Raw genomic sequence first — 21,934 nt, 5'->3', positions numbered from 1 at the left:
GATCCTTGACGCTTCCCTCCGTATCCGTGTGATCACATCTGTGCCCTCCCCTTCCTGCCCCAGGGCCCTCTGGGAGTTGCTGTGACCTACGGTGGAGATAACATTCCCAAAAGCCCCTTCAGCGTTGCCGTGGCGCCCACGCTGGACCTCAGCAAGATCAACGTCAGCGGCCTGGGAGACAGTGCGTACTTCCTGTCCTCGTGCATCATCAGCCGCTCGCCATTTCCTGTCAAAGCGATTCCTCTTGACGAGCATTTCACTTGTTTGCCTAAAATTCCTCTTTTGCCACAAACGCAAACGCGCGTAATAATTGTGGATAGTGATAATTATCTAAAGTTTGTTACTAAGACTTATGACATATGAGTAGAAATTGCACGATACTCAAACTTATGAGATCATTATTTTCAGGATCAAGATTTCACTGCTTATTCATTATGAGGACTGTTGGATAAATGTAGCTTGTTATTGATCGCGGGGTGTTAACGGTGGTCTCTCCGCTCTGTCTCGCTGTAGAGATGACTGTAGGCAAAGACCAGGAGGTCACCGTCAAATCCAAGGGTGCTGGCGGTCAGGGAAAGGTCGGCGCCAAGGTGACCTCCCCCTCAGGGAAGCCAGTGGCCAGCAAGGTGTGGCCTCATTGGAACGGCTGTCTGTCCGTATTTGACAAAGCAGACGTGGTCCCGTCTGATGGGCTTCATGGAGGTGCTTTGTGTCGCAGGTTGAGCCGGGCCTGAGCCCCGAGACCAGCCAGGTGAAGTTCATCCCCCGAGAGGCGGGGCCGTACCAGGTGGAACTGACCTACGACGGCGTGGCCGTCCCCGGATCCCCCTTCAGTCCAACGGCTTATCCTGTGTCCGACCCCTCCAAGGTCAGCCGCAGTGACCGCCGGGCGTCCGTGGAGCCCCGCCGCTTCTCCCCTTCGACCTCACTCATCACGCACATCCCTCCCTCCTCAGGTGCGCTGCTCCGGCCCAGGCCTGGAGCGCGCCAAGGTCGGCGAGAAGGGCGAGTTCGTCGTGGACTGCACGAACGCCGGCCCGGCCGAGCTGACCATTGAGATCATCTCGGACAGCGGAACCGAGGCCGAGGTGCACATCCAGGACAACGGGGACGGGACCTACACCATCACCTACATCCCCCTGTACCCCGGCTCCTACACTCTCACCATCCGCTACGGAGGCCAGGACGTGCCCAACTTCCCGGCGCGGCTCACCGTGGAGCCCGCAGTCGACGCCAGCGGGGTGCGTGTCTTCGGACCGGGCGTGGAGGGCAAAGGTAAAACCCGAATACCAGATGTTCCTGCAGCCCCGCGGTGTTCAGAAAAACCCACGTGGTGGTCTACAGATTTTCATTTAAGAAAAGAGACCAAAAGGAGAGAACGTTGTTGTCCACATCGAAAGGATCTCAAAGGTCCTCCAACATTTCCTGGCGGTGTTTTTCAGGTATTTTCCGGGAGGCGACCACAGACTTCACCGTGGACGCTCGTGCCCTCACGCAGACCGGAGGAGACCACATCAAAACCCTCATCAGCAACCCGTCTGGGAGCCGCACAGACGCCCTGGTCGCCGACCTCGGAGACGGAACCTACAGCGTGGAGTACACTCCCTACGAGGAGGGTGAGCTTGAGCAGGACCCGGCGAGCCCACTTTCTAGGTCTGTTTTGGCTTCTCTAACGTTGACCTCGCCCCAGGCCCGCACAGCGTGGAGGTCTGCTACGACGGCTCTCCGGTGCCCAAGAGCCCGTTCCGCGTGGCCGTCACTGAGGGCTGTGATCCAGCTCGCGTCCGTGTGCACGGCCCTGGCCTGAAAGGTGGCATCACCAATAAGCCCAACAAGTTCACAGTGGAAACCCGGTGAGTGAGTAGCAGCCTTCCCCCCTCGCTGGAACGTTCCCCAGGGTGCAAGCTGAGGCCTGCCCCAGAAGGTGCCTTACCCAGTCCCCGCTGGTCTTTAGACTGCTGTGGAACCGCAGACAACTGAAGGAGCCTTTTAGTTCCTTGTTAAATGACCAGGAGCCCCTGAGGCGCTGAGAGCGTACAGGGCGGAACACGCCAACGTCACTGAGGTTTGGATCTTTAACGTTTCTCGTGTTCCTCTGCAGAGGAGCAGGGACTGGTGGTCTTGGTCTGGCCATGGAGGGTCCATCAGAAGCCAAAATGTCCTGCACTGATAACAAGGATGGCAGCTGCAGTGTGGAGTACATCCCCTACGAGACCGGCAAGTACAACCTGAACATCACCTACGGAGGACAGCCCATCAAAGGTAGGAAACGCTGCAGCTGATCAGATGTCTCCATCTTCCCATCTGCTAGTCACGGCGAGACGTTCTGCTTTGTTTTCATTTGAGTTGCTCATAATGTCTCGTTGGGTTGCCTGCAGGGAGTCCGTTCTCTGTGCCAGTCAGCGACACAGTGGACAGCACCAAGGTGAAGTGCCAGGGTCCAGGCCTGGGCAACAACGTCCGAGCCAACGTCCCCCAGGCATTCACAGTGGACGCCTCTAAAGCGGGAGTCGCCCCGCTGCAGGTCCGCGTCCAAGGGCCCAAAGGTAAGCGTGTCCTTTCTCCGGGTCTCCGCTGACCACAAGGCAGAAAGTAAGAACGCCGCTGTGTTTAGGTGTGGTGGAGCCGGTGGACGTGGTGGACAACGGCGATCAGACCCACACAGTGAAGTACGTGCCCACCAGAGAGGGACCCTATTCCATTAATGTGCTGTACGCAGACGAGGAGATCCCACGCAGGTATCACCCACACACCACGCGTCCGCCCCCCTTTGGCCTGACTTGCTCATTCAGCCCCTCATCCGTCCCTCCGACAGCCCCTACAAGGTGAAGGTGCTCCCCACCCACGACGCCAGTAAGGTCCGTGCCAGCGGACCCGGCCTCAATACCACCGGGGTGCCCGCCTCCCTGCCTGTTGAGTTCACCATTGACGCCAAAGACGCCGGCGAGGGATTGCTGGCGGTGCAGATCACTGTGAGTGCCAGCATGACGGTAAATCATCATTTACTGCGATTCTCCGTTTTTTTTTCACACTTTGTTGTCGCTCTCTCTGCTGCAGGACCCAGAGGGGAAGCCAAAGAAGGCCAACATCCGTGACAACCATGACGGGACCTATCTGGTGTCCTACGTGCCGGACATGACCGGCAGATACACCATCCTCATCAAGTACGGAGGGGATGAGATTCCGTACTCGCCCTACCGCATCAGGGCCCTGCCCACCGGGGACGCCAGCAAGTGCACCGTCACAGGTGTGTACAGGACGCTCAGGCCTCTGGGATGAAAGATGACCTCATACATTCATCAATTGGAATCATTTAGTTTGCTGTATTGTTGGTGAACGTCATTCCTGCAGGATGAGTTGCTGGTTATATATATGAAGTGGACCCGTCCCATTGGTGCTGGATTCCTGGCTTCAGCTCAACGGGGATGTCAATTAGGATGATAATTCTGTTATTAAGCAACTGAACTTACCAGGAATTATTAATAACCAACGCATTCCTTTAGTGCCCTGTGGCCTGTCAATAAAAGGTAGCCCCGCCCTAAAGCACCCCCTGCCTGAATGAACGTCTGCTGTATTGAAGACATGAAACTAGACACCGAGACCATAGACTCATGTTTACTGAGGGAAGAGAGAAGTAGTTTCTCAGAGCAGAGGAGTCGCCCCCTGCTGGACACCTGGTGTGTTTCACGCTGTGTGTGTGCGCGCACACACACACACACACACACACCCTTCCTGCTTCACACTCTACTGTCAGTTTGTTTTCATCCAAGTGTTTGGAGCACAGTGATTGCCTCCCACCACCCCCACCCCCACCTGACTGTCTTTTATTTGTCACTTTTGTTCTCTCCCGCTCTCCTGCTTCTCACCGTTCCTCTTGTCAGTCTCAATCGGCGGTCACGGTTTAGGTAAGCCCCCTGAACTACGTAACGCAGAGGACCTGCTCCCCCTGCTGTCTGCTTCCTGTCCGCATGGAGGATGGTGGCCCCACCCTTCTACACCACATGCCATGCTCTCTACCTCCACCTCTCTCCTTCATCTCACTTTCCACTTCCTCCGTCATAATTGCTTGTGTTCGTCTCCATCTCATTTTTTATTGGACCACTAATGGACTAACCGAGGTGGCATCTTTCACTTGTACGTGGGGAACGTATGACAATAACCTGCCAGTCATTGGTAACCATTGGATGGGAATAACCAGGCTAGATGTCATGTGACTTGTGGAATGTGCATGCTGTCCGTGTGTGTGAGGGGGAAGCGTGCGCCTGCCTGCGTCTCACCTCTGACCCTCCTTCAGGCGCTGGCGTCGGCCCGACTATCCAGATTGGCGAGCAGACCGTCATCACCGTGGACGCCAAGGCTGCTGGGAAAGGCAAGGTAACGTGCAGCGTGTGCACGCCCGAGGGGGCGGAGCTCGACGTGGACGTGGTCGAAAACGAGGACGGCACGTTTGACATCTTCTACACGGCGCCGCAGCCCGGCGAGTACGTGATCTGCGTCCGCTTCGGAGGGGAGCACATCCCCAACAGCCCCTTCCAAGTCACGGTGAGCGCGTCAGGGCAGCAGCAGTCACCTACAAACCCCCTGTCGTAGTAATGTACTGACTGGAGAAGAACCTCATGCTAGGATTACCTCCACCCGCTAGGACTACCTCCACCCGCTCCGCTGTGAGCTGATGCTGTTTCCATCCACAGAAGCGTCTTGATTCAGTCCTGGTTGCGCCGCGCATCTAATTCCCACTGAATGCTGTTTTATTTCCCTCCAATCCCTTTGCATTGTTTGACCCCCCCCACCCACCCACCTCAGGCGCTGGAAGGAGCTCCATCAGACCAGCTCATGCAGCAGAGCCAAATGCCCCAGTACTACACTCAACAGCCCTGGGTACCTAAAACCTCCAGCCTGTCATCCCCCGCTTCCTTGTCTTCCATTGTCTCCTCCGTGTCGTCACACGTTTTTATCAGCCTGCATCGGTCTGAGTCTCTTCGCAGGTGTTTCTCCCTGTGAGGGGACTTTGTCTCCCTCCGTCTCGTGGATCCCTTAAACACATGGACAGTGCAACAGAGCTGCACAATAGAAAACTAACTAATGCGTTTCAGGAATGAAACAATTGGCATGACGGGTTGTGCAGCCTCTGTTGAGCAGTGCTCCATGTCAACTTGCAGGGGAACTAAATCCATTTTGAGAAGCACCAATGTGGGCCGGCCAGCCGCTCCACATTCTCAAAATGGCCAACTGTGCTTTGTCCTCCTCTCTCCACCCGGCAGTGGTTCTCCTCATCTCATCCCCTCTCGCAGTTGTGTGTCGGTGTCGTCATGCTGACTAATCACCATCGTCACCTCGTTGTCAATCATTTCATCCCATTCTGTGTGTTGGTGACAGAAACCTTTACCCCCCCATCCTGCTGATTGCATCTGCTACTGTAAACGCACGGCCTCGCCACGAACCGCACCTCTGACCTCTGCCCTCTTGTCTCCTAGGCAACGGACAGACCAATGGGAATGAACGGTCTGGACGTGGCAGGGCTGAGGCCGTTTGACCTCGTCATCCCATTCACTATCCAGAAGGGGGAGATCACGGGTGAGTGTGCGCTGCAGGACACGCTCCCCTCGGCGCCGCCTCCTGCGTCTCACTGCGGCCTCTCTGTCCTCTGGTGTAGGCGAAGTCCGGATGCCATCGGGCAAAGTGGCCAAGCCGGACATCACGGACAACAAGGACGGCACCGTGACCGTCAAGTACGCCCCCACCGAGGCCGGTCTGCACGAGATGGACATCAAATACGACGGAATCCACATCCCTGGTACGACTCTGCGTCACGCTGCTGCTACGTGAATAACGCTGAGCGCGCGCGAGAAACCCTTCGTCTCTGTTGGCATCCACAGGAAGCCCCTTGCAGTTCTACGTGGACTACATGAACAGTGGGAACGTCAGCGCCTACGGGCCGGGCCTCATCCACGGGACCGTCAACCAGCCCGCAGTCTTCACGGTCAACACCAAGGACGCCGGGGAGGGTATGTATTGATTTAATTTGTCCCCTGCAGAGACAAAACACTAGTGGGGAATTAGTAACTCGATCCCACTCCGTCCTGCCTGCTCACGTGGCGTCCCTGCAGGGGGTCTGTCTCTGGCCATCGAGGGTCCATCCAAGGCAGACATCAGCTGTGTTGACAACCAGGACGGGACCTGCACCGTGTCCTACTTGCCCGTTCTGCCCGGAGACTACAGCATCCTGGTTAAATACAACGACAAGCACATCCCCGGCAGCCCCTTCTGTGCCAGGATCACCGGTAATCCTCTGATCCGCCCACCGCCGCAGAGACCCCAGGACGCCTTTTGTGGTTTGTCTTCTCTACTGAGCCGGCCTGTCCCTGCTGTGTCCTTAGGGGATGACTCCATGAGAATGTCCCACCTGAAGGTGGGCTCGGCCGCAGACATCCCGCTGGACATCGGTGAGTTTGACCTCAGCCAGCTGACCGCCTCCCTGACCACGCCCTCTGGCCGCGAGGAGCCCTGCCTGCTGAAGATGCTGCGTAACGGACATGTTGGTGAGTGCGCCGTCTGGTGGGAGACGAGTCCGTCGTCTTCATCCTCGTCTCAACCCGCCCGCCGGCTGTTTGTGTGTGCGTCCCGCAGGCATCTCCTTCGTCCCCAAGGAGATCGGCGAGCACTTTGTGAACATCAAGAAGAACGGTCGCCATATTCCCAGCAGCCCCATCTCCGTCATGATCAACCAATCGGAAATCGGCGACGCCAGCCGCGTGCGCGTGAGCGGACCGGGTCTGAACGAGGCCCGGACCTTTGAGCCCGCCGAGTTCATCATCGACACTCGTGAAGCAGGTACGCGCCGGGCGGAAGAAATGCTCCTTTCTTTTCCCGCCATCCACATTCATCGCTCCTACTCGCTGGTGTCTCGCACACAGGCTACGGCGGCCTGAGTCTGTCCATCGAGGGGCCCAGCAAAGTGGACATCAACACCGAGGACCAGGAGGATGGAACCTGTAAGGTCACCTACTGCCCCACGGAGCCAGGGAACTACATCATCAACATCAAGTTCGCTGACCAACACGTGCCAGGTGGTTACTTGAAGACTGGCATTTACTAACCTAACCCCCCCCCCCCCCCCCCAGCCGACCCCCCCTGAATGAACCGCTTGTCGTTGTGTGTGGCGCTTGACAGGGAGCGCGTTCACAGTGAAGGTCACCGGGGAGGGCAGGATGAAGGAGAGCATCACCAGGAAGAGGAGAGCAGCATCGGTCGCCAACGTTGGCAGCCAGTGTGACCTCAGCCTCAAGATCCCAGGTACGCGTGCAGACGCCCAACATGCGCGCTGATGCGTGTTTTAGCCGTGACCAAACTCTGGTCTAGTCTGAGCACCAGCTCCGCTTCTTCTACAACGTTTCAATTCGTATCCGAAGCCGAAAGCTGCAGAGTCTCACTGCTCGCGTGTTTGACCCCAACCAGAGATCAGCATAGCGGACATGACCGCCCAGGTGACCAGTCCGTCCGGCCAGGTCCACAAGGCCGAGATCATGGAGGGAGAGAACAACACCTACTGCATTCGCTTCGTCCCCACCGAGACCGGCGTGCACACCGTGTGTGTGAAATACAACGGCGTGCACGTGCCGGGCAGCCCGTTCCAGTTTACCGTGGGCCCCCTGGGGGAGGGCGGCGCTCACAAGGTCCGTGCCGGAGGGCCGGGCCTGGAGAGAGCCGAAGCCGGAGTGCCAGGTTAGTGTGTGTGGGGGCTGGACCATCAGTGCACACGTGTTCTTCTGCACCGCCAACCTGACCCGGCCGTGTGTGTGGGTGTGTGTAGCCGAGTTCAGTATCTGGACGCGGGAGGCCGGCGCCGGAGGTCTCAGTATTGCTGTGGAGGGGCCGAGCAAGGCCGAAATTGCCTTCGAGGACCGCAAAGACGGGTCCAGTGGAGTGTCCTACATGGTGCAGGAGCCCGGTGAGAGAAGGGGGGTCAATGCGCGGATGAAACGATGAGGACGATGAATCAGTTTGTCTTGTTACCAAACGTTTGGGCCACGCGTGGTTGTGACTTTCTGACCCGACGCCTGTTTCCTGTAGGAGACTACGAGGTGTCGATCCGCTTCAATGACGAGCACGTCCCCGACAGCCCCTTCGTGGTCCCCGTGGCCTCGCCGTCCGATGACGCGCGGCGCCTCACTGTGGCCAGTCTTCAGGTGAGGCTCTGAGACACACACACACGCCAGGCCGCAGCGCGCTGCCTCAATGCAGCTGCAGCAGCAGTGGGAGTTCTGTTTGCGGTACAAAGCGGAAGTGGATGTTTTAGGAGGCGTGAGAGCTGCTGCTGCTGCATTGTCAGGCGGTGCAAAGGCTTCTGGGACACTAGAGGACTGTGTGTGTTTCTCGTGCCTCATTCTAAAGGCTGCCAACAGCCTCCCACCTGTAGAAGTGATACGGGGCGCTGAAGGGTTAAAGAGGTCTGACATGGGCTCCCTCACACATGGAAACACCGCCACAAAGAAACTAAATAGACGGAATAAAAACAAAACATTTCACATTTTTATTCCAGCTATTTTTTTCTGCAGGTTTAGTCAAATGAGTCTTTCTCCTCATGTTGGTCTACTGTGATCCACATGAACTTACACTTACAGACGTGCTCAGTCCCACTGTCCAAACTGGCTTTTGTCCTCTCACTAATAACTGCTTCCTGTGCTGCACAGCCCTCCTCTTTAGCCCTGTTAGCCGCCTGCAGGTAGGTGTTGTCTGTGGTGATGGACTGATCTGTGATTGTCGTGCTCGGCCGGCGGGAGGAGACGTCCGGCCGTTTGGTGACGCAGAGTTGAGCGTGTGAGTATGTGTTGTCGAGCAGGAGTCGGGTTTGAAGGTGAACCAGCCGGCGTCGTTTGCCGTCAGCCTGAACGGAGCCAAAGGGGCGATCGACGCAAAGGTCCACAGTCCGTCTGGAGCTCTGGAAGAGTGCTGCGTCACCGAGATAGACCAAGGTAACCGCGGAGACGCAGAGTCGGCGGCCACGCTCACCAAAGGCACCTTTACGTACTCTTCCCCTCCCGTCTGTCCAGATAAGTACGCAGTTCGGTTCATCCCCAGAGAGAACGGCCTCTATCTGATCGATGTGAAGTTCAATGGAAGTCACATCCCTGGAAGTCCGTTTAAGATCCGAGTGGGAGAAACGGGCCAGGCCGGAGACCCCGGCATGGTGTCGGCCTACGGGCCGGGGCTGGAGGGAGGCACCACAGGTAACCCGCTGCCCCTCTCAGAGCCGTCTCGTCCCCAGTCCTGTTGGACCTACTGGACCAGTCCTCATTTTCTGCCCCCAGGAACTGCGTGTGAATTTGTGGTGAACACGAGCAAAGCGGGTCCTGGTGCTTTAGCGGTGACCATCGATGGGCCCTCCAAGGTGAAGATGGATTGTGTGGAGTGCCCCGAGGGCTACAGGGTCACGTACACCCCAATGGCTCCTGGCAACTACTTGATTTCCATCAAATACGGCGGCCCCTACCACATCGGCGGGAGCCCCTTCAAAGCAAAGATCACTGGTGAGGAACTCTTTCTTTAGGCAAGCAGGACCAAAACTGTGTGAATCCCCCTGAGACCTGAGAACTTCCACTCTGGCTTCCAGGTTCCAAGCTGGTGTCCAGCCACAGCATGCACGAGACGTCTTCTGTCATGGTCGACCCCGTGACCCGGGCCATCAGCTGTTCTCAGCAGGGAGCTCCCACTAAGTCCGATGCCAGCAAGGTGACGGCCAAGGGGCCGGGCCTGAGCAAGGCCTTTGTCGGCCAGAAGAACAGCTTCAGTGTCGACTGCAGCAAAGCAGGTGTGGGATGGTGATTCTTCTGCTTTCAGGTGGCGCTCAGTAAAGTACGAGGTACACGCGTTACCGACTGAATTCTATCCCGCTAACGGCTGACAGCAACACGTAGTCTGCAGTCTTGGTCGATTTCATTTTCTGTGAATTCAACTGTGATAATGAAGCATTACGAGTTGAAACCGGCGGCCATATTGATCTGCTCTGTCTCCACGCTCAGGTCGTAACATGCTCCTGGTCGGCGTGGACGGTCCCAAGGTCCCCTGTGAGGAGATCCTAGTCAAACATCTGGGCAACCGCTTGTACAACGTCAGCTACCAGCTGAAAGAGAAGGGCGAGTACATCCTGGTGGTCAAGTGGGGAGACGAGCACATCCCCGGCAGCCCCTACCACATAAACGTCTGAGAAGCCACCATCGCCTTCCTCAACCACTGAGCGTCTATCTAGAGTCTAACCCACCATTGTTTACGACTTCAAGTCCCTCCTGTTTTACACATTTCTGTCTTATAACTCCGTAGAAAACCGTGTCCTGCATCAGTGTTTACCCTCAGGTCAACACGTGGTCCTGACCCTCCCTCAGATGAAGGCATGGACACATGTTGCGCTCTTCAGAGTCGATTTGTTTTTCTGCCTAATCGCATCCTTCAGTAAGTTTAACGTGGAAAAGATGCGCCTTGTTGTTTGTTCCCGTCATTAGCCGAGCGGTCTGAACTGGTGAGCAGCGATTGGTTAGCGTAGCAGCAGCGTGGCCCCAGCAGCATTGGATGAAGGCCACGGTTTACACTGGAGGAGCTTCTCTAACATTCATAAACGATGGATTCAGTTTTCTATGAACAATGGGCTGAACCGACGCGCGGTCTTCAGTTGTCCCGTTCTACGATTGCTCAGCACGGGTTCACTGCAGCACGCCGCTTTCATGGCGCTCTTAACTAACGCGGCTGCTTGACCTGCTAGCGTGCTCCACTTTTATGCACTTAAAGCCGCCACATGGATTAGAATAGGGAGGTTCACGGTAGCTTACTGGTCTGTCTGCTCTATGAACACGGCTGCTGTGTTAACGGCACACAACATGCGATCTGCGTGTTCATCAGGTTGTAAAACTGATTCAGAAAGGCCGATGTTTTAAAAAGGGAAGTTTCTGATGTTCTTCTGGACTGATGAAGATGAGTATTATCACGTAACGTAAAAGGAAACGGTCCACAAGAGAACAGCTGTTGCTTTGTTTTCTCCCTCTGTCCTTCTAGCTCTTTCAGAACAAAAAATATATATAAATAATCTTGTCCCAATTTAAAAAAGGCTTCAAAGTGTTTGTAAAACAGTATTTTCATACACAATAAAGTTGTCTAAGTATTCTTCTGGCTGTTTCTGTGTCTTATTGAACTCTAAATCGTGACAAATCCAAAGCAGGTAAAGGTGAGTTCAGTCGAATGTGTCCTTATGTAACTGCTACGCGGCCAGAGTCCCGCTGAGGATCCGACGCCCGTCCTGGAACGCTCGTGCTCCTGGTCGGGCCGACACGGGTTCTTCCTCCAGAGGCCGCTGCAGGAGAGGAACCTCAAACATCATGTCTTTGACCCTCCGGCCAGCCGCTTTCTACGTGATCATGTTCCTGATGGCACCTTCACTATTTGTCCCAAGACGTCAGAGTAGTGACTCGCTTTATTCTTGGATTATATTTTCATGAGTGATATATCAATAAACGTTTAATGCTCCACATCAATCCCAGAATATTAGTCACTATGTTTTTGTAAAATAAAAAATGAAACCTACAGGTTCAGAAGTGTCATGTCTTAGGTTTCTGTATTTCTAGATTAATTCAATTAATATTTCAGTGCTAATAACATTAAATAATCTATAGATCTTTGTGGTTGAGAAGCTGAGGTCCGAGATGATGGAAAGACATCGAGACTGTCCAGCACGAAATAGGTCCACACCTCCTTTTTGATGTACTGTGTATATACAGTAAACGTTATAACACAGGCGAGCGTCAACTAACATAATGTTCTTTATTGAACCGTTTCCAGTTTGATGACATCAGGGTCTTAAAGGCCAAAATTGTTGAAATAAATCGAACCCTACAGAAGCTCATGGTGAGTCTCCGCCACCGGAGGACACGGCGCTGGAAAGAAGAGACGGGTGAATGTAATGTAGGCGCCGCTGATCGCCTGATGCACCGCAGCTTGTCTCAGCGGCTGGAGAGCCGCGTTCTCCTGAGACGGAGACAATATGAAGACAAGGGACGTAACAGGTCCCCACATAGGAAGGTTTGAGCATGTTAAAGGTACCACAGCATCTCAAACAGGTCTGAGTCCAGACCTTAGCTAGGTGGACCTGCTCATTGTCCCAGTGGACCTGCTCATTGTCCCGGTGCAGAACCCAAACCTTCAGCTTGAGGTCACAAACGGCCATTGTCCTCCAGGCTGTTCTGGTAGAGAACACAATTCACGGCTCCATCAACTCTGACAAGAGGTCCAGAGCGTCACAAGACCCCCACCACGTGAGACGGACCAGGGGGGTTCAGGTGATAGTCTGGGTCACGGGCTGTGTGGGGGGGGGGGCAGCAGCACGGACCAGGGGGGGTTCAGGTGATAGTCTGGGTCACGGGCTGTGTGGGGGGGGGCAGCAGCACGGACAAGGGGGGGTTCAGGTGATAGTCTGGGTCACGGGCTGTGTGGGGGGGGGGGGGGGCAGCAGCACGGACCAGGGGGGGTTCAGGTGATAGTCTGGGTCACGGGCTGTGTGGGGGGGGGCAGCAGCACGGACAAGGGGGGGTTCAGGTGATAGTCTGGGTCACGGGCTGTGTGTGGGGGGGGGGGGGTGATAGTAACTTTCATAAACTAAGATGTGATGTTATATATTAGAACATTTCTATCGGTAGATAATAATTATATACTTAGTGCATCTATTACATTTAAGAGTGAACTCTTCCGCGCTGTCGGATCACCCGCCTCCGTCGTGAATAAATGAAATCCTCGTCGGCCCGCACTGCATGCTGGGACATGGTGGGCCGCGTCCCTAAGGACACACAGCCACAGCTAAACGGAACGCGGCCCCGGAGCAGGCGGAGACCGGGAGAAGGCGTGTCCGGATCCGGGCAGCAGGTCCTCCCCCGCGGCCCCGTCCCGCTTCCTCACGCCGCCTCGCACGGGACCCGAAGGTAAACGAGCCGACCTCGCGTCCACAGCCGCGGCCGCTCGACTGAATGCCGGCGTGTGTCGCTCGCGCTATTTAGTAACATATTCATGGAAACATTAAAGCGTTTTATTACGCGCCACAAACCACGCAGCATAAAGAGCAACTAGGGGTTCTCACATTAATGGAGTTTAGGCTCCAACTCGCTTTCTCGGACTTTCAAAATGTTGTAAACTAACGTTAACTCTCGTAAACTGGTTTGCGCTCCGATCGTTTGTCTGTGACGTTTGGCAGCTGGGTGACGTCACTAGTCCCCGCCCCTTTCTGCCGCTCCATCGTGTCCGTCCGTCTGATCTGTATTCTGATCCATCCGCAGATGTCTCTGAGTGAGAAGAGTAATAGTGAGATCAGCAAGCTGCTTGGTGAATATGGCATCAAACATGGGCCCGTAGTCGGTAAGGAGAGCGTGGAGGACATGATGATCCTCCTGAGATGCTCCTCAGAAATACACATCATAGCACCTTCTACATCTCATCGCTGGGTTTGACTTATGAAAACATGTTTCAACCAGTCTTTGTTACACAATAATTGTGCTAGATGTTGTTTTGTTACGTTCAATGTATTCACATTATAAACTAAATGATGTGTGTGCGTGTGTGTGTGTGTGTGTGTATATGTATAATATATATATATATATATATATATAATATACACACACACACACACACATGTGTATATATACCTGTGTATCTGTCAGGTTTTTAAACATTAGTTAAAATTATTCTACAATCAAATGAAACAAACTTTTTCCAGTGTCATCAAACATTTTTCATTTTAACTTCTTAATTTTATTCTGCACAATTTGTGTTGGTGTGGTTGCAGACTCAACTCGAAAGCTGTATGAGAAGAAGCTTGAGGTGGCCATGGAGAAGGCTGCTGCGGTACCTTCACCTGATAAGACCTTCTACAGGGAGGAAGGTAGGAGGCTCCTTAGTCTGCTGGTTCAAAAAGCATGTGTGCCTCAGTAAACGTCCGCTTAGTAGCACACGTTCTGCAGTGTGTTCTACGGGCTGTGGACAGAAACCAAAGGGCATTTTGTTTTGTTTGGTCGGGTCTAATGGATGGCCAGCCGCCAGGCAAGTGAACTTCTTCCTTTCAATCTTCTTTTAAAATAGTAAAACATGGCAAGAAAAGGTTGACGCGTGTTCTTACATTAGAAAGGAAGAACAAGGGGGCACTTGCTTACGCCGTACGCCACCGCCCACTCAAGGTGGAGTTTCTCTAACACAGATGGGAATGAACCAAAGGTATTTGAGGGGCAGCACGGGGGTGTGGGCGTTACCACTGTTGCCTCCCAGCAACGAGATCCTGGGTACTCGAGTACTCGCGCTACCTCAGTCAGACTGAATAAGTGAATTGGTGACTGAAATCGGCTGTGAATGTGAGCCTGGTTGCGTGTCCAGGTTCTTCAGCTGCGATTTGATCCGTCCGGCTCGTGACCTCTCAGGGGAGGCGGAATCGACGATGCCTGACTGACTTCAGATACAACAATCCATCAGGCTTCTTTTCCCTCCCCTCCTACTCACAAACCCCTTGACTTCAGTACATCTTCAGCTGAAACTGCTCTACATCAAACTGTAACTCCAGTTCATATCACTGACCACTACTTTATCTCTGACTTTCTCCACCTCACTCAATCTGACATCCGTATCGCATCAACTGCCTGTGACTGTCCGTCGTACCATTCGCTCCCTCTCTCCTTCCTCTCTGGCCTCCTCTGTCTTATCAGCCCTCCCTTCGACGCACTGTTTCTCAATCATACATCTCAACTCGCCACAGACACCCAGTGTGACCAACCAGGTTCTCACCTCGCCAAACCACTGCCCCCTTGACCCCATCCCGTCTCTCATTGTTCAGTCTATTGCTCCTGACCTTCCTTTCCTCACCCGTCTTATCAACACTTTCCTCTCAACCGTCTGTTTCCCAACTCTGCTGATGAAAGCCAGCCTCAAGCCGTCTGAAGTTAACAGGCCTGTTTCTCTTCTGCTCTTTCTTTCCTAAACGTCCATCTTTAACCAACTCTCCTCCAATGAGGCATAACAGTCTTCTTGACCTTCTCCAGTCAGGCGTCAAGGCACTCAACAGAGACTTGGTGTCTCTGAGCAACCCCACGCTGCCAAAGCAGCCTCCCTCTCCTCTGTCCTTGTCAACCTTTCTGCTGCATTTGACACAGTCAACCACCAGATCCTGATTTCCACCATTCAGGAACTGTGTCTCAGGATCTGCTCCAGCCCGCTACCTTGACTGGTTACCGATTAAAGCCCCCACCCGTTAGAAACATTGGTACCTTGCAGCAGCCTGATCAGGTGTGCATCCAGGACATGGTCACACCGTACGTTCCCTCCCTCCCTCACAGAGAGCTGAACACTCAACATCACCACTGTTTGGTGTCCTGGCTCCTAAACGGTGGATTGAGCTCCCCAATGAGACCAGGACCGCAGAAAGCCAAACCGAAAACCCACCGGGAAGAACTCTACCTGGACTCGGTAGCACTTTATTAGCACTTGGCGCAGCAGTTACTTGTAGCACTTTGTAGTTTGCTTTCTTGAAGAGATTTTGTGATGCTTGTTTTGAGTCTGTTCCCTCTTGGTTGAATCCACCTATTGGAAGTCGCTTTGGATAAAAATGTTTTCTCAAGGTAAATGTGGAAAAAGCTGCAGGAAAAGCAGGGTGTTCATTTGTTTCTCTGTCTAACATGTGATGCAGATATTACAGGCCACATACATCGGCGCGAGGGAAGACGTTCACTTGCCTTGAGGCTGGCCAATACGTTACCTCGTCAAATCTGCCATGTAGGGTTCACTATTCATTTCTAAATGTTCCCGTCCCAAAGATACAATAAGTTGTGTGTTGTTTTCTTCGCAGCAGAGGAAATAACCTACATCACATACCACAGTCCGGTGAGTCCCTGTCGTGTTCCTCCGTGGCAAATTCCTCTGCTGCGCGACCGTAAATGATCTTCCAAACTCTACTGCTTTCATTCCCACAGGTTAGACAAGAGTCCGACATGTGAGTACACGCCTAACACACACATAGACAAGATATATATACTGCCTTTTGTCTTCAAACATTTTGATAGGCTGGAGATTATCCGTGGACACAGAGGTGCACACTCACTCACATGACGGAGCACATAACCTCCTACGTTTGGTTTGTTGGTCAATTCCACACTGATTTGTCTGCATGTCAATCAATGAGTCGTTGTTGAGGCGGTTGCTATGATCAAGAGAAAGTCTGTACTCTCCTTAGGACCCAAGTATATAATATGCATAGGATGGTTTACATTTTGTACTACCTATTGAAAGCGCCTTCATCATTTCAACTGATTTATTGTAAAAAAGTACATGTTTGATGAGGTTTAGAAGATTCATTTTATAATGGCTAGATAGCAATATTTAATAAGAGCGAGCGTTGTGTTACACCTCTGCAGTAGCTAAAATAATGACTCTGCATCCTGATGAAACAGTATCTGTGGGACACTAATGTCATCGTCTTAGTAAAACAGTTGAGCAACCTAACATTTGCTCATTAGAGCAGAAAACCACCCCGAGCAGCCGTGGCTGCTGGGAAACATAAAGGTGTGTACCAAGAATGTTGTACAGTGCTCAGTAAGTGTAGTCCGCTCCTTGCCAACGCCGAGACCGTGGGCCGGTGGAGCTGTGTTCTGCATGAGTAGATAAAGTTCTCCTCCATTCAGGCTCAAGCGAAGAGGCAACATTGAGCCCGATGAGGACGAGGAGTCCGGCCAGGAAACCGGGTGAGTGTGTATGATTAACGAGCGGTGCGCCATCGCAAGGCAGTCTGTCCGCTGGAGTAAATCTCATCTCAACTCCCGCGCTTCAGGTCCCCCGTCGCTAACCGAACAGCCAATCACGGCGCAGGGCGCTCCGGGCCGCTGGACACGCCGCCTGGAGGCCGCGCGTGGAAGCTGATCCGCCTGCTGCTGCTGTTAGCCGTGTTAGCGGCGGCACTCTACTACGCCTACTGCCGAAGGCAGGAAGAAGAGGGTCCCTTCAACGTTCAATGATCTCGTTGGTTGTCCGGGTTTCTTCATCACATTCCAACAACCTCTAAATGCTCTTTCTTCCGTCACTGTGCCAGTAAAACCAAAACCATTCAAATGAACCAAAGCTCCTCTGTCGTCAGTGTTTCCCCCCCTGACCAACGAGGACGATTCGCCTTAAACAACGTGCGTTGATATACGTGTTCATACCATTAACCTACAATGTGGTTTATTCTGACCCCCACATGTGCTTTACTGCACTGCTGAAAATAGTCCCTAAAAATTCACCCTTTTTTAAAGTATGTATATTTTTGAGCCAGTAAAGTTCTAAAGTCCATCTCCAGTAGTAACCATTGGGTTGTTGAAGGTTGTTTTATTTTCATAGGGTTTATCGACAGTAAGTGAAATAAAGAATGCTGTTAGCCTCTCCTTTTAATGTCTTTGCTTCTTTGTGGAGTTTTTATATTTGATTTGTTTCATGCAGCGGTTCCGTCACATGTGTGAGTTGGTCCTATGCAGCCCGTGTTATCATGTAGCACAACAGAAAATCTGGCCTACGGGGACACAGGCAAGTCAACCCAGAAGTTGATGTTCCCTGATTCTTTTGTTGGAGGTGTTAAGAACATGTCAAAGTTTCAAAATTCACAATTTTACTACGTATTTTATGCCATAGAAAATGTAATATGAAGGCTAAAGTCTCTTCTGAGCCTCTTGCACAGAACTAATTCAGATCTCTGACCAAAGAGCCTTTCATCAACCCCGCTGACGTTGGGACAAAGCGGTGCAAAAATACCAGTCATCCTCTCCAGGGTTCAGGGGTCGTTGCTTTCCACCGATGGAACATTGAACAGAATCAATAAAATCTCTTATATTTGTGAGAAAACGCACAGCGATGGAGGACTGAAGGTGAGGCCGCGTGGTGAGCCTGAGGTTTGCTTCTGTCTGTCTGTGGTCCTGGATGGAGGCTGAGGGAGATGCTCACTGAGGTTTGCTTCTGTCTGCCTGTGGTCCTGGATGGAGGCTGAGGGAGATGCTCGCTGAGGTTTGCTTCTGTCTGCCTGTGGTCCTGGATGGAGGCTGAGGGAGATGCTCGCTGAGGTTTTGTTTGACGAGTCTTAAGACAAAAGTCCCCTAATGTGGATCCATTAAATCCAATTAGAAATGAGTTTATTCCAGCTGGAGGATCGTTGGCCATTAGATTTGAAGGCTCTGAGGCTTCAGGTCAACAAGGAAACGTCTTCGTGGTCCAAAACCTGCTCTAATTGCCACCAGTGTCGTTGTCGTGGATCGGCAGGACTGGAAACTCTGCTATTGACATCGCAGGTGACTTGAATAACCTGTGAAGAAAAGACAAGGTTTGACAACAGAAAAAGCGCCTTAGTTGTCTGTGTGTGTTCTGTGAGGGTCTTTACCTGATCGCTTCTCCATCAAACCCCAGCGCAGTGATGAAGATGTTGATGAGGACGGTGAAGAAGACGAACACGGTCGCTACGTTGTTCAACGTGTTCAGCTTGGCTTGTTTCCTCACATCGTTCAGGTCGTACTTCACTGCTGACGCACAATCACACAACAACAACAGCTAAGTGAGCTTTAAGAGGGCGATGACAGACTGGAGGACAGACTTAGAAAAAGACCAAATTAAAGACTGTAGTTAATAATTATATAACAAATGGAGAGGATATCCAAATCATCAAAGAGGGAGTTAATTGTTTGATCTGATTACCAAATATATAACTGCAAATCGACATGTTGGTTATTTAAAGAAAATACAGCACTAAAGGGAATGAAGAGTTCTGTGTGAAATGTTGGAAATACACTCATTACTTTCTGGTCAAAGGAGATGAGAGGATTGATAGTGAGAAGTTTGTATGAAGGCTGGTTTTCTTCTTTCTGGAAGCCACCAAAGTCCTGCAGCTCACTGATTAATACGCTCTTTACTAACGTACACGCAGAACAACCCAAACCTCTAAGAACTGCTACCTCCTGTTGGTGTTTTAGGACTGCACTTGAGAATCTTACAACCATTTGGAGTTGTGCGTATGAATTTCACAAAGGACCAACAGGAAACAAGGTGCAAGTGTTCAGATGTCACGGTAGTCCGGTTTTAGCTAGTTTAGTTTAGTTTAGTTTAGTTTAGTTTTAGGGTGATTGGAGAAAGAGGTGATGGCTCAAAACACATGCGCGGATGCACAGAAGAGCCACAGACGTTCACGTCCACCTGGGTCTTTGTCATCTTCGGCTCTGCTTGTCCACATGACAAAGCACCATTTTGTCCACTTTTTAGCCCAAATGAAATAACCTGAATCAGGAATCAGGAAACAATCAGGAAAATGCTGCTGACTTCATCTTACAGTTATGGATTCATAATCAAAGTAGTTGTTGACCAGAGGGAACTCAATGCACCAATGTTGTCTTTAGCATCGATGACTCGGACACGGCTGAAGCTTGTTTGATGTCTTCTTGCCTGCATTGATTCTTTGCGCCTCCCAAACTTACCGATTCCCAGATCAAAGGAATGAGTAGATAAGATGCAAAAATTGTGGGTGACTTGCCAATAAAGACGAGCAACAGCCCCACGAGGACCTGAAGCGTGATGGACAGAGACAGCAGGGCGATGAGGGGCACGTAGAAGCGGTAGTTGGGCCCCACGTAGAGAACGGTCTTCAGCTGGGACGAGTTGGCCATCAGCAGGGCGATGTCCAGCATGCTCTGAGCCGCACTCTTCTTGGTGGCGTAGTGATTCAAGTTGATGGGCCGATGCACCTTTCCACGGGGGGCTGTCAGTGCCTGAGGGATTAAAGGACGTCAGGGGTGGGCGGTTCAACAGAGAGGTGTTTTGTGTTGTGTTGCTGTGATCTGTGTGCACGCAGGTTGTTAGAGGAGAAGAGGGAGCGGCAAGCAGCAGCTGAGACAGACAGACCTGAACACAAGCGCATTGCGTGCCAGCATTGTGCGGAGGCCTGCCACCATTGTGCCAGCATTGTACGGAGGGGTGCCAGCATTGTGCGGAGGCCTGCCAGCATTGTGCGGAGGCCTGCCAGCATTGAGCAGAGGCCTGCTAGCATTGTGCGGAGGCGTGCCAGCATTGTGCGGAGGAGGGCCAGCATTGTGCGGAGGGGTGCCAGCATTGTGCGGAGGCCTGCCAGCATTGAGCAGAGGCCTGCTAGCATTGTGCGGAGGCGTGCCAGCATTGTGCGGAGGAGGGCCAGCATTGTGCGGAGGGGTGCCAGCATTGTGCGGAGCGGTGCCAGCATTGTGCGGAGGCGTGCCAGCATTGTGCGGAGGCGTGCCAGCATTGTGCGGAGGCGTGCCAGCATTGTGCGGAGGCGTGCCAGCATTGAGCGGAGGCCTGCCAGCATTGAGCGGAGGCCTGCCAGCATTGTGCGGAGGCGTGCCAGCATTGTGCGGAGGCGTGCCAGCATTGAGCGGAGGCCTGCCAGCATTGTGCGGAGGCCTGCCAGCATTGTGCGGAGGCCTGCCAGCATTGAGCGGAGGCGTGCCAGCATTGTGCAGAGGCCTGCCAGCATTGAGCGGAGGCGTGCCAGCATTGAGCGGAGGCGTGCCAGCATTGAGCGGAGGCGTGCCAGCATTGAGCGGAGGCCTGCCAGCATTGAGCGGAGGCGTGCCAGCATTGAGCGGAGGCGTGCCAGCATTGAGCGGAGGCGTGCCAGCATTGAGCAGAGGCGTGCCAGCATTGTGCAGAGGCGTGCCAGCATTGTGCAGAGGCGTGCCAGCATTGAGCGGAGGCGTGCCAGCATTGAGCGGAGGCGTGCCAGCATTGTGCAGAGGCGTGTCAGCATTGAGCGGAGGCGTGCCAGCATTGAGCGGAGGCGTGCCAGCATTGTGCAGAGGCGTGCCAGCATTGAGCGGAGGCGTGCCAGCATTGTGCAGAGGCGTGCCAGCATTGAGCAGAGGCGTGCCAGCATTGAGCAGAGGCGTGCCAGCATTGAGCAGAGGCGTGCCAGCATTGTGCAGAGGCGTGCCAGCATTGTGCAGAGGCGTGCCAGTGAGAGCGCACGGAGGAATTTGAGGTGGTTTCTCAGGGATGTGCCCACTCCTGTCGGTGAACAAGACGTCACATGCTGGGTGCAACGCTCTCTCTCACACAGCCTTCATTCATCTCAAAGCAGCACTGGCAGCTGTTAGAAGACACACTGATTTCATAACTGACATTGCTGTCAATATGTTGCACATTATATCAGTAGTTCAGTTATCCAGTTGACTCTCATTGACCTGCACATATATAGTTATTGTGTCTTAAAATTCCTAAATCTTTCATGACTGTAAATGAAAGACACACCTCTTCAGACTACGCTGACTAAAAAACACTAAACAAACTGTAGCACTTAAATTGTACTTTAAAGACAGTAGTTTAATGTGATGTAATGAAAGACATTTAGGATTACCCAAAAGATACTTGTTCACTTGATTATGCAATGATAGAATAGGATTTATGGGGTTGGACGGTTAGAGTTAAAATTAGAATAGAATGGAGGAGAATAGAAAAGAAATACAAAGAACAGAAATACATTAGAATAGAATAGAACAGAAAATGGGGAAAACAAAATAGCATAGAGCAGGAGTAAGAGAGGGCTTGTTCCTACCTCAATGTCGCCCACTTTATCCAGAGCCATGTCGTCTCCAGTCTGTTTGTACGCTGCGTCCATCCTTCCTCTCAATGGGGACGAGAGCTGTTCCACACCGGGGAAGAGGAACGAGTCAGGCAACTTCTCCAGTCACAGAGGCTACAGTAGTGAGATCCCTCCCACTCTCCACGTACACTTTACCTTCTCACCTCACTTAAAAATAATTAACATTACTATATTATGAGTTCAGATTTTTAGGGTTTCAGCTGCTCCCCAGACTATAAAAGCTCCTAATTTTGTCTCCTCAATGTGAGGTAAAAACACTTAAATCTTTAAGATTGTTTGACTTGCTTC

At 52.5% G+C, this 21,934-nt stretch overlaps 3 protein-coding genes across 9 annotated transcripts in view; 2 read left to right on the top strand and 1 right to left on the bottom strand.

Moving 5' to 3' along the window:
* flna (filamin A, alpha (actin binding protein 280)) overlaps positions 1–11,151 on the top strand; it is a 29,929-nt gene extending 18,778 nt beyond the window's left edge. For 2 of the 5 annotated variants that reach the window (XM_040194203.2, XM_078087684.1), the window contains 29 exons: positions 64–181; positions 514–626; positions 719–868; positions 957–1,275; positions 1,443–1,616; positions 1,691–1,853; positions 2,102–2,262; positions 2,379–2,546; positions 2,615–2,738; positions 2,816–2,972; positions 3,058–3,247; positions 3,882–3,905; positions 4,295–4,542; positions 5,475–5,574; positions 5,654–5,794; positions 5,877–6,005; positions 6,108–6,281; positions 6,378–6,539; positions 6,628–6,831; positions 6,915–7,067; positions 7,171–7,293; positions 7,456–7,722; positions 7,811–7,948; positions 8,071–8,186; positions 8,840–8,972; positions 9,051–9,227; positions 9,309–9,527; positions 9,611–9,808; positions 10,020–11,151. In XM_040194203.2, coding sequence (XP_040050137.2) covers positions 64–181; positions 514–626; positions 719–868; positions 957–1,275; positions 1,443–1,616; positions 1,691–1,853; positions 2,102–2,262; positions 2,379–2,546; positions 2,615–2,738; positions 2,816–2,972; positions 3,058–3,247; positions 3,882–3,905; positions 4,295–4,542; positions 5,475–5,574; positions 5,654–5,794; positions 5,877–6,005; positions 6,108–6,281; positions 6,378–6,539; positions 6,628–6,831; positions 6,915–7,067; positions 7,171–7,293; positions 7,456–7,722; positions 7,811–7,948; positions 8,071–8,186; positions 8,840–8,972; positions 9,051–9,227; positions 9,309–9,527; positions 9,611–9,808; positions 10,020–10,204 — 4,728 coding nt within the window. In that variant the 3' untranslated portion in view covers positions 10,205–11,151. Of the gene's footprint in view, positions 1–63; positions 182–513; positions 627–718; positions 869–956; positions 1,276–1,442; positions 1,617–1,690; positions 1,854–2,101; positions 2,263–2,378; positions 2,547–2,614; positions 2,739–2,815; positions 2,973–3,057; positions 3,248–3,881; positions 3,906–4,294; positions 4,543–4,803; positions 4,879–5,474; positions 5,575–5,653; positions 5,795–5,876; positions 6,006–6,107; positions 6,282–6,377; positions 6,540–6,627; positions 6,832–6,914; positions 7,068–7,170; positions 7,294–7,455; positions 7,723–7,810; positions 7,949–8,070; positions 8,187–8,839; positions 8,973–9,050; positions 9,228–9,308; positions 9,528–9,610; positions 9,809–10,019 lie in introns of all 5 variants that reach the window. The other 3 variants (XM_040194200.2, XM_040194202.2, XM_078087685.1) reach the window with 3 other exon arrangements.
* A 1,565-nt stretch (positions 11,152–12,716) lies between these two features.
* On the top strand, positions 12,717–17,430 carry LOC120829650 (emerin). Of its 2 annotated transcripts, none has more exons than XM_040193946.2 (7): positions 12,717–12,956; positions 13,308–13,386; positions 13,814–13,909; positions 15,860–15,891; positions 15,981–16,000; positions 16,689–16,748; positions 16,835–17,430. In XM_040193946.2, exons 2-7 carry the CDS (start codon positions 13,308–13,310, stop codon positions 17,016–17,018), a joined length of 471 nt encoding a protein of 156 aa, XP_040049880.2. In that variant the 5' UTR covers positions 12,717–12,956; the 3' UTR covers positions 17,019–17,430. The 2 variants fall into 2 exon arrangements, with proteins under 2 accessions (XP_040049880.2, XP_040049879.2); XM_040193945.2 differs by having other exon boundaries at positions 15,857–15,891.
* On the bottom strand, positions 16,835–21,763 carry LOC120829651 (ninjurin-1). Of its 2 annotated transcripts, none has more exons than XM_040193948.2 (4): positions 21,599–21,759; positions 19,547–19,781; positions 18,407–18,542; positions 16,835–18,331 (listed from the first exon to the last, which is right to left on the bottom strand). In XM_040193948.2, exons 1-4 carry the CDS (start codon positions 21,659–21,661, stop codon positions 18,253–18,255), a joined length of 513 nt encoding a protein of 170 aa, XP_040049882.2. In that variant the 5' UTR covers positions 21,662–21,759; the 3' UTR covers positions 16,835–18,252. The 2 variants fall into 2 exon arrangements, with proteins under 2 accessions (XP_040049882.2, XP_040049881.2); XM_040193947.2 differs by having other exon boundaries at positions 17,348–18,331; positions 18,407–18,545; positions 21,599–21,763.
* Between the last annotated feature and the right edge of the window lie 171 nt (positions 21,764–21,934).

Source organism: Gasterosteus aculeatus, chromosome 2 (assembly GCF_964276395.1).
Source record: "Gasterosteus aculeatus chromosome 2, fGasAcu3.hap1.1, whole genome shotgun sequence".
Taxonomy (NCBI): Eukaryota; Metazoa; Chordata; class Actinopteri; order Perciformes; family Gasterosteidae; genus Gasterosteus; species Gasterosteus aculeatus.
This window is presented reverse-complemented; position numbering and strand designations above follow the sequence as displayed.

Excerpts from the sequence above, each read along its gene's own strand:
- LOC120829650 (XM_040193945.2), top strand. The coding sequence starts at position 13,308 with ATGTCTCTGAGTGAGAAGAGTAATAGTGAGATCAGCAAGCTGCTTGGT. Across the intron at positions 15,892-15,980 it reads ACATCACATACCACAGTCCG|GTTAGACAAGAGTCCGACAT; the intron begins GTGAGTCCCTGT and ends TCATTCCCACAG. Across the intron at positions 16,001-16,688 it reads GTTAGACAAGAGTCCGACAT|GCTCAAGCGAAGAGGCAACA; the intron begins GTGAGTACACGC and ends TCCTCCATTCAG.
- LOC120829651 (XM_040193947.2), bottom strand. The coding sequence starts at position 21,661 with ATGGACGCAGCGTACAAACAGACTGGAGACGACATGGCTCTGGATAAA. Across the intron at positions 19,782-21,598 it reads ATAAAGTGGGCGACATTGAG|GCACTGACAGCCCCCCGTGG; the intron begins GTAGGAACAAGC and ends TTAATCCCTCAG. Across the intron at positions 18,332-18,406 it reads TTTGATGGAGAAGCGATCAG|GTTATTCAAGTCACCTGCGA; the intron begins GTAAAGACCCTC and ends TTTTCTTCACAG.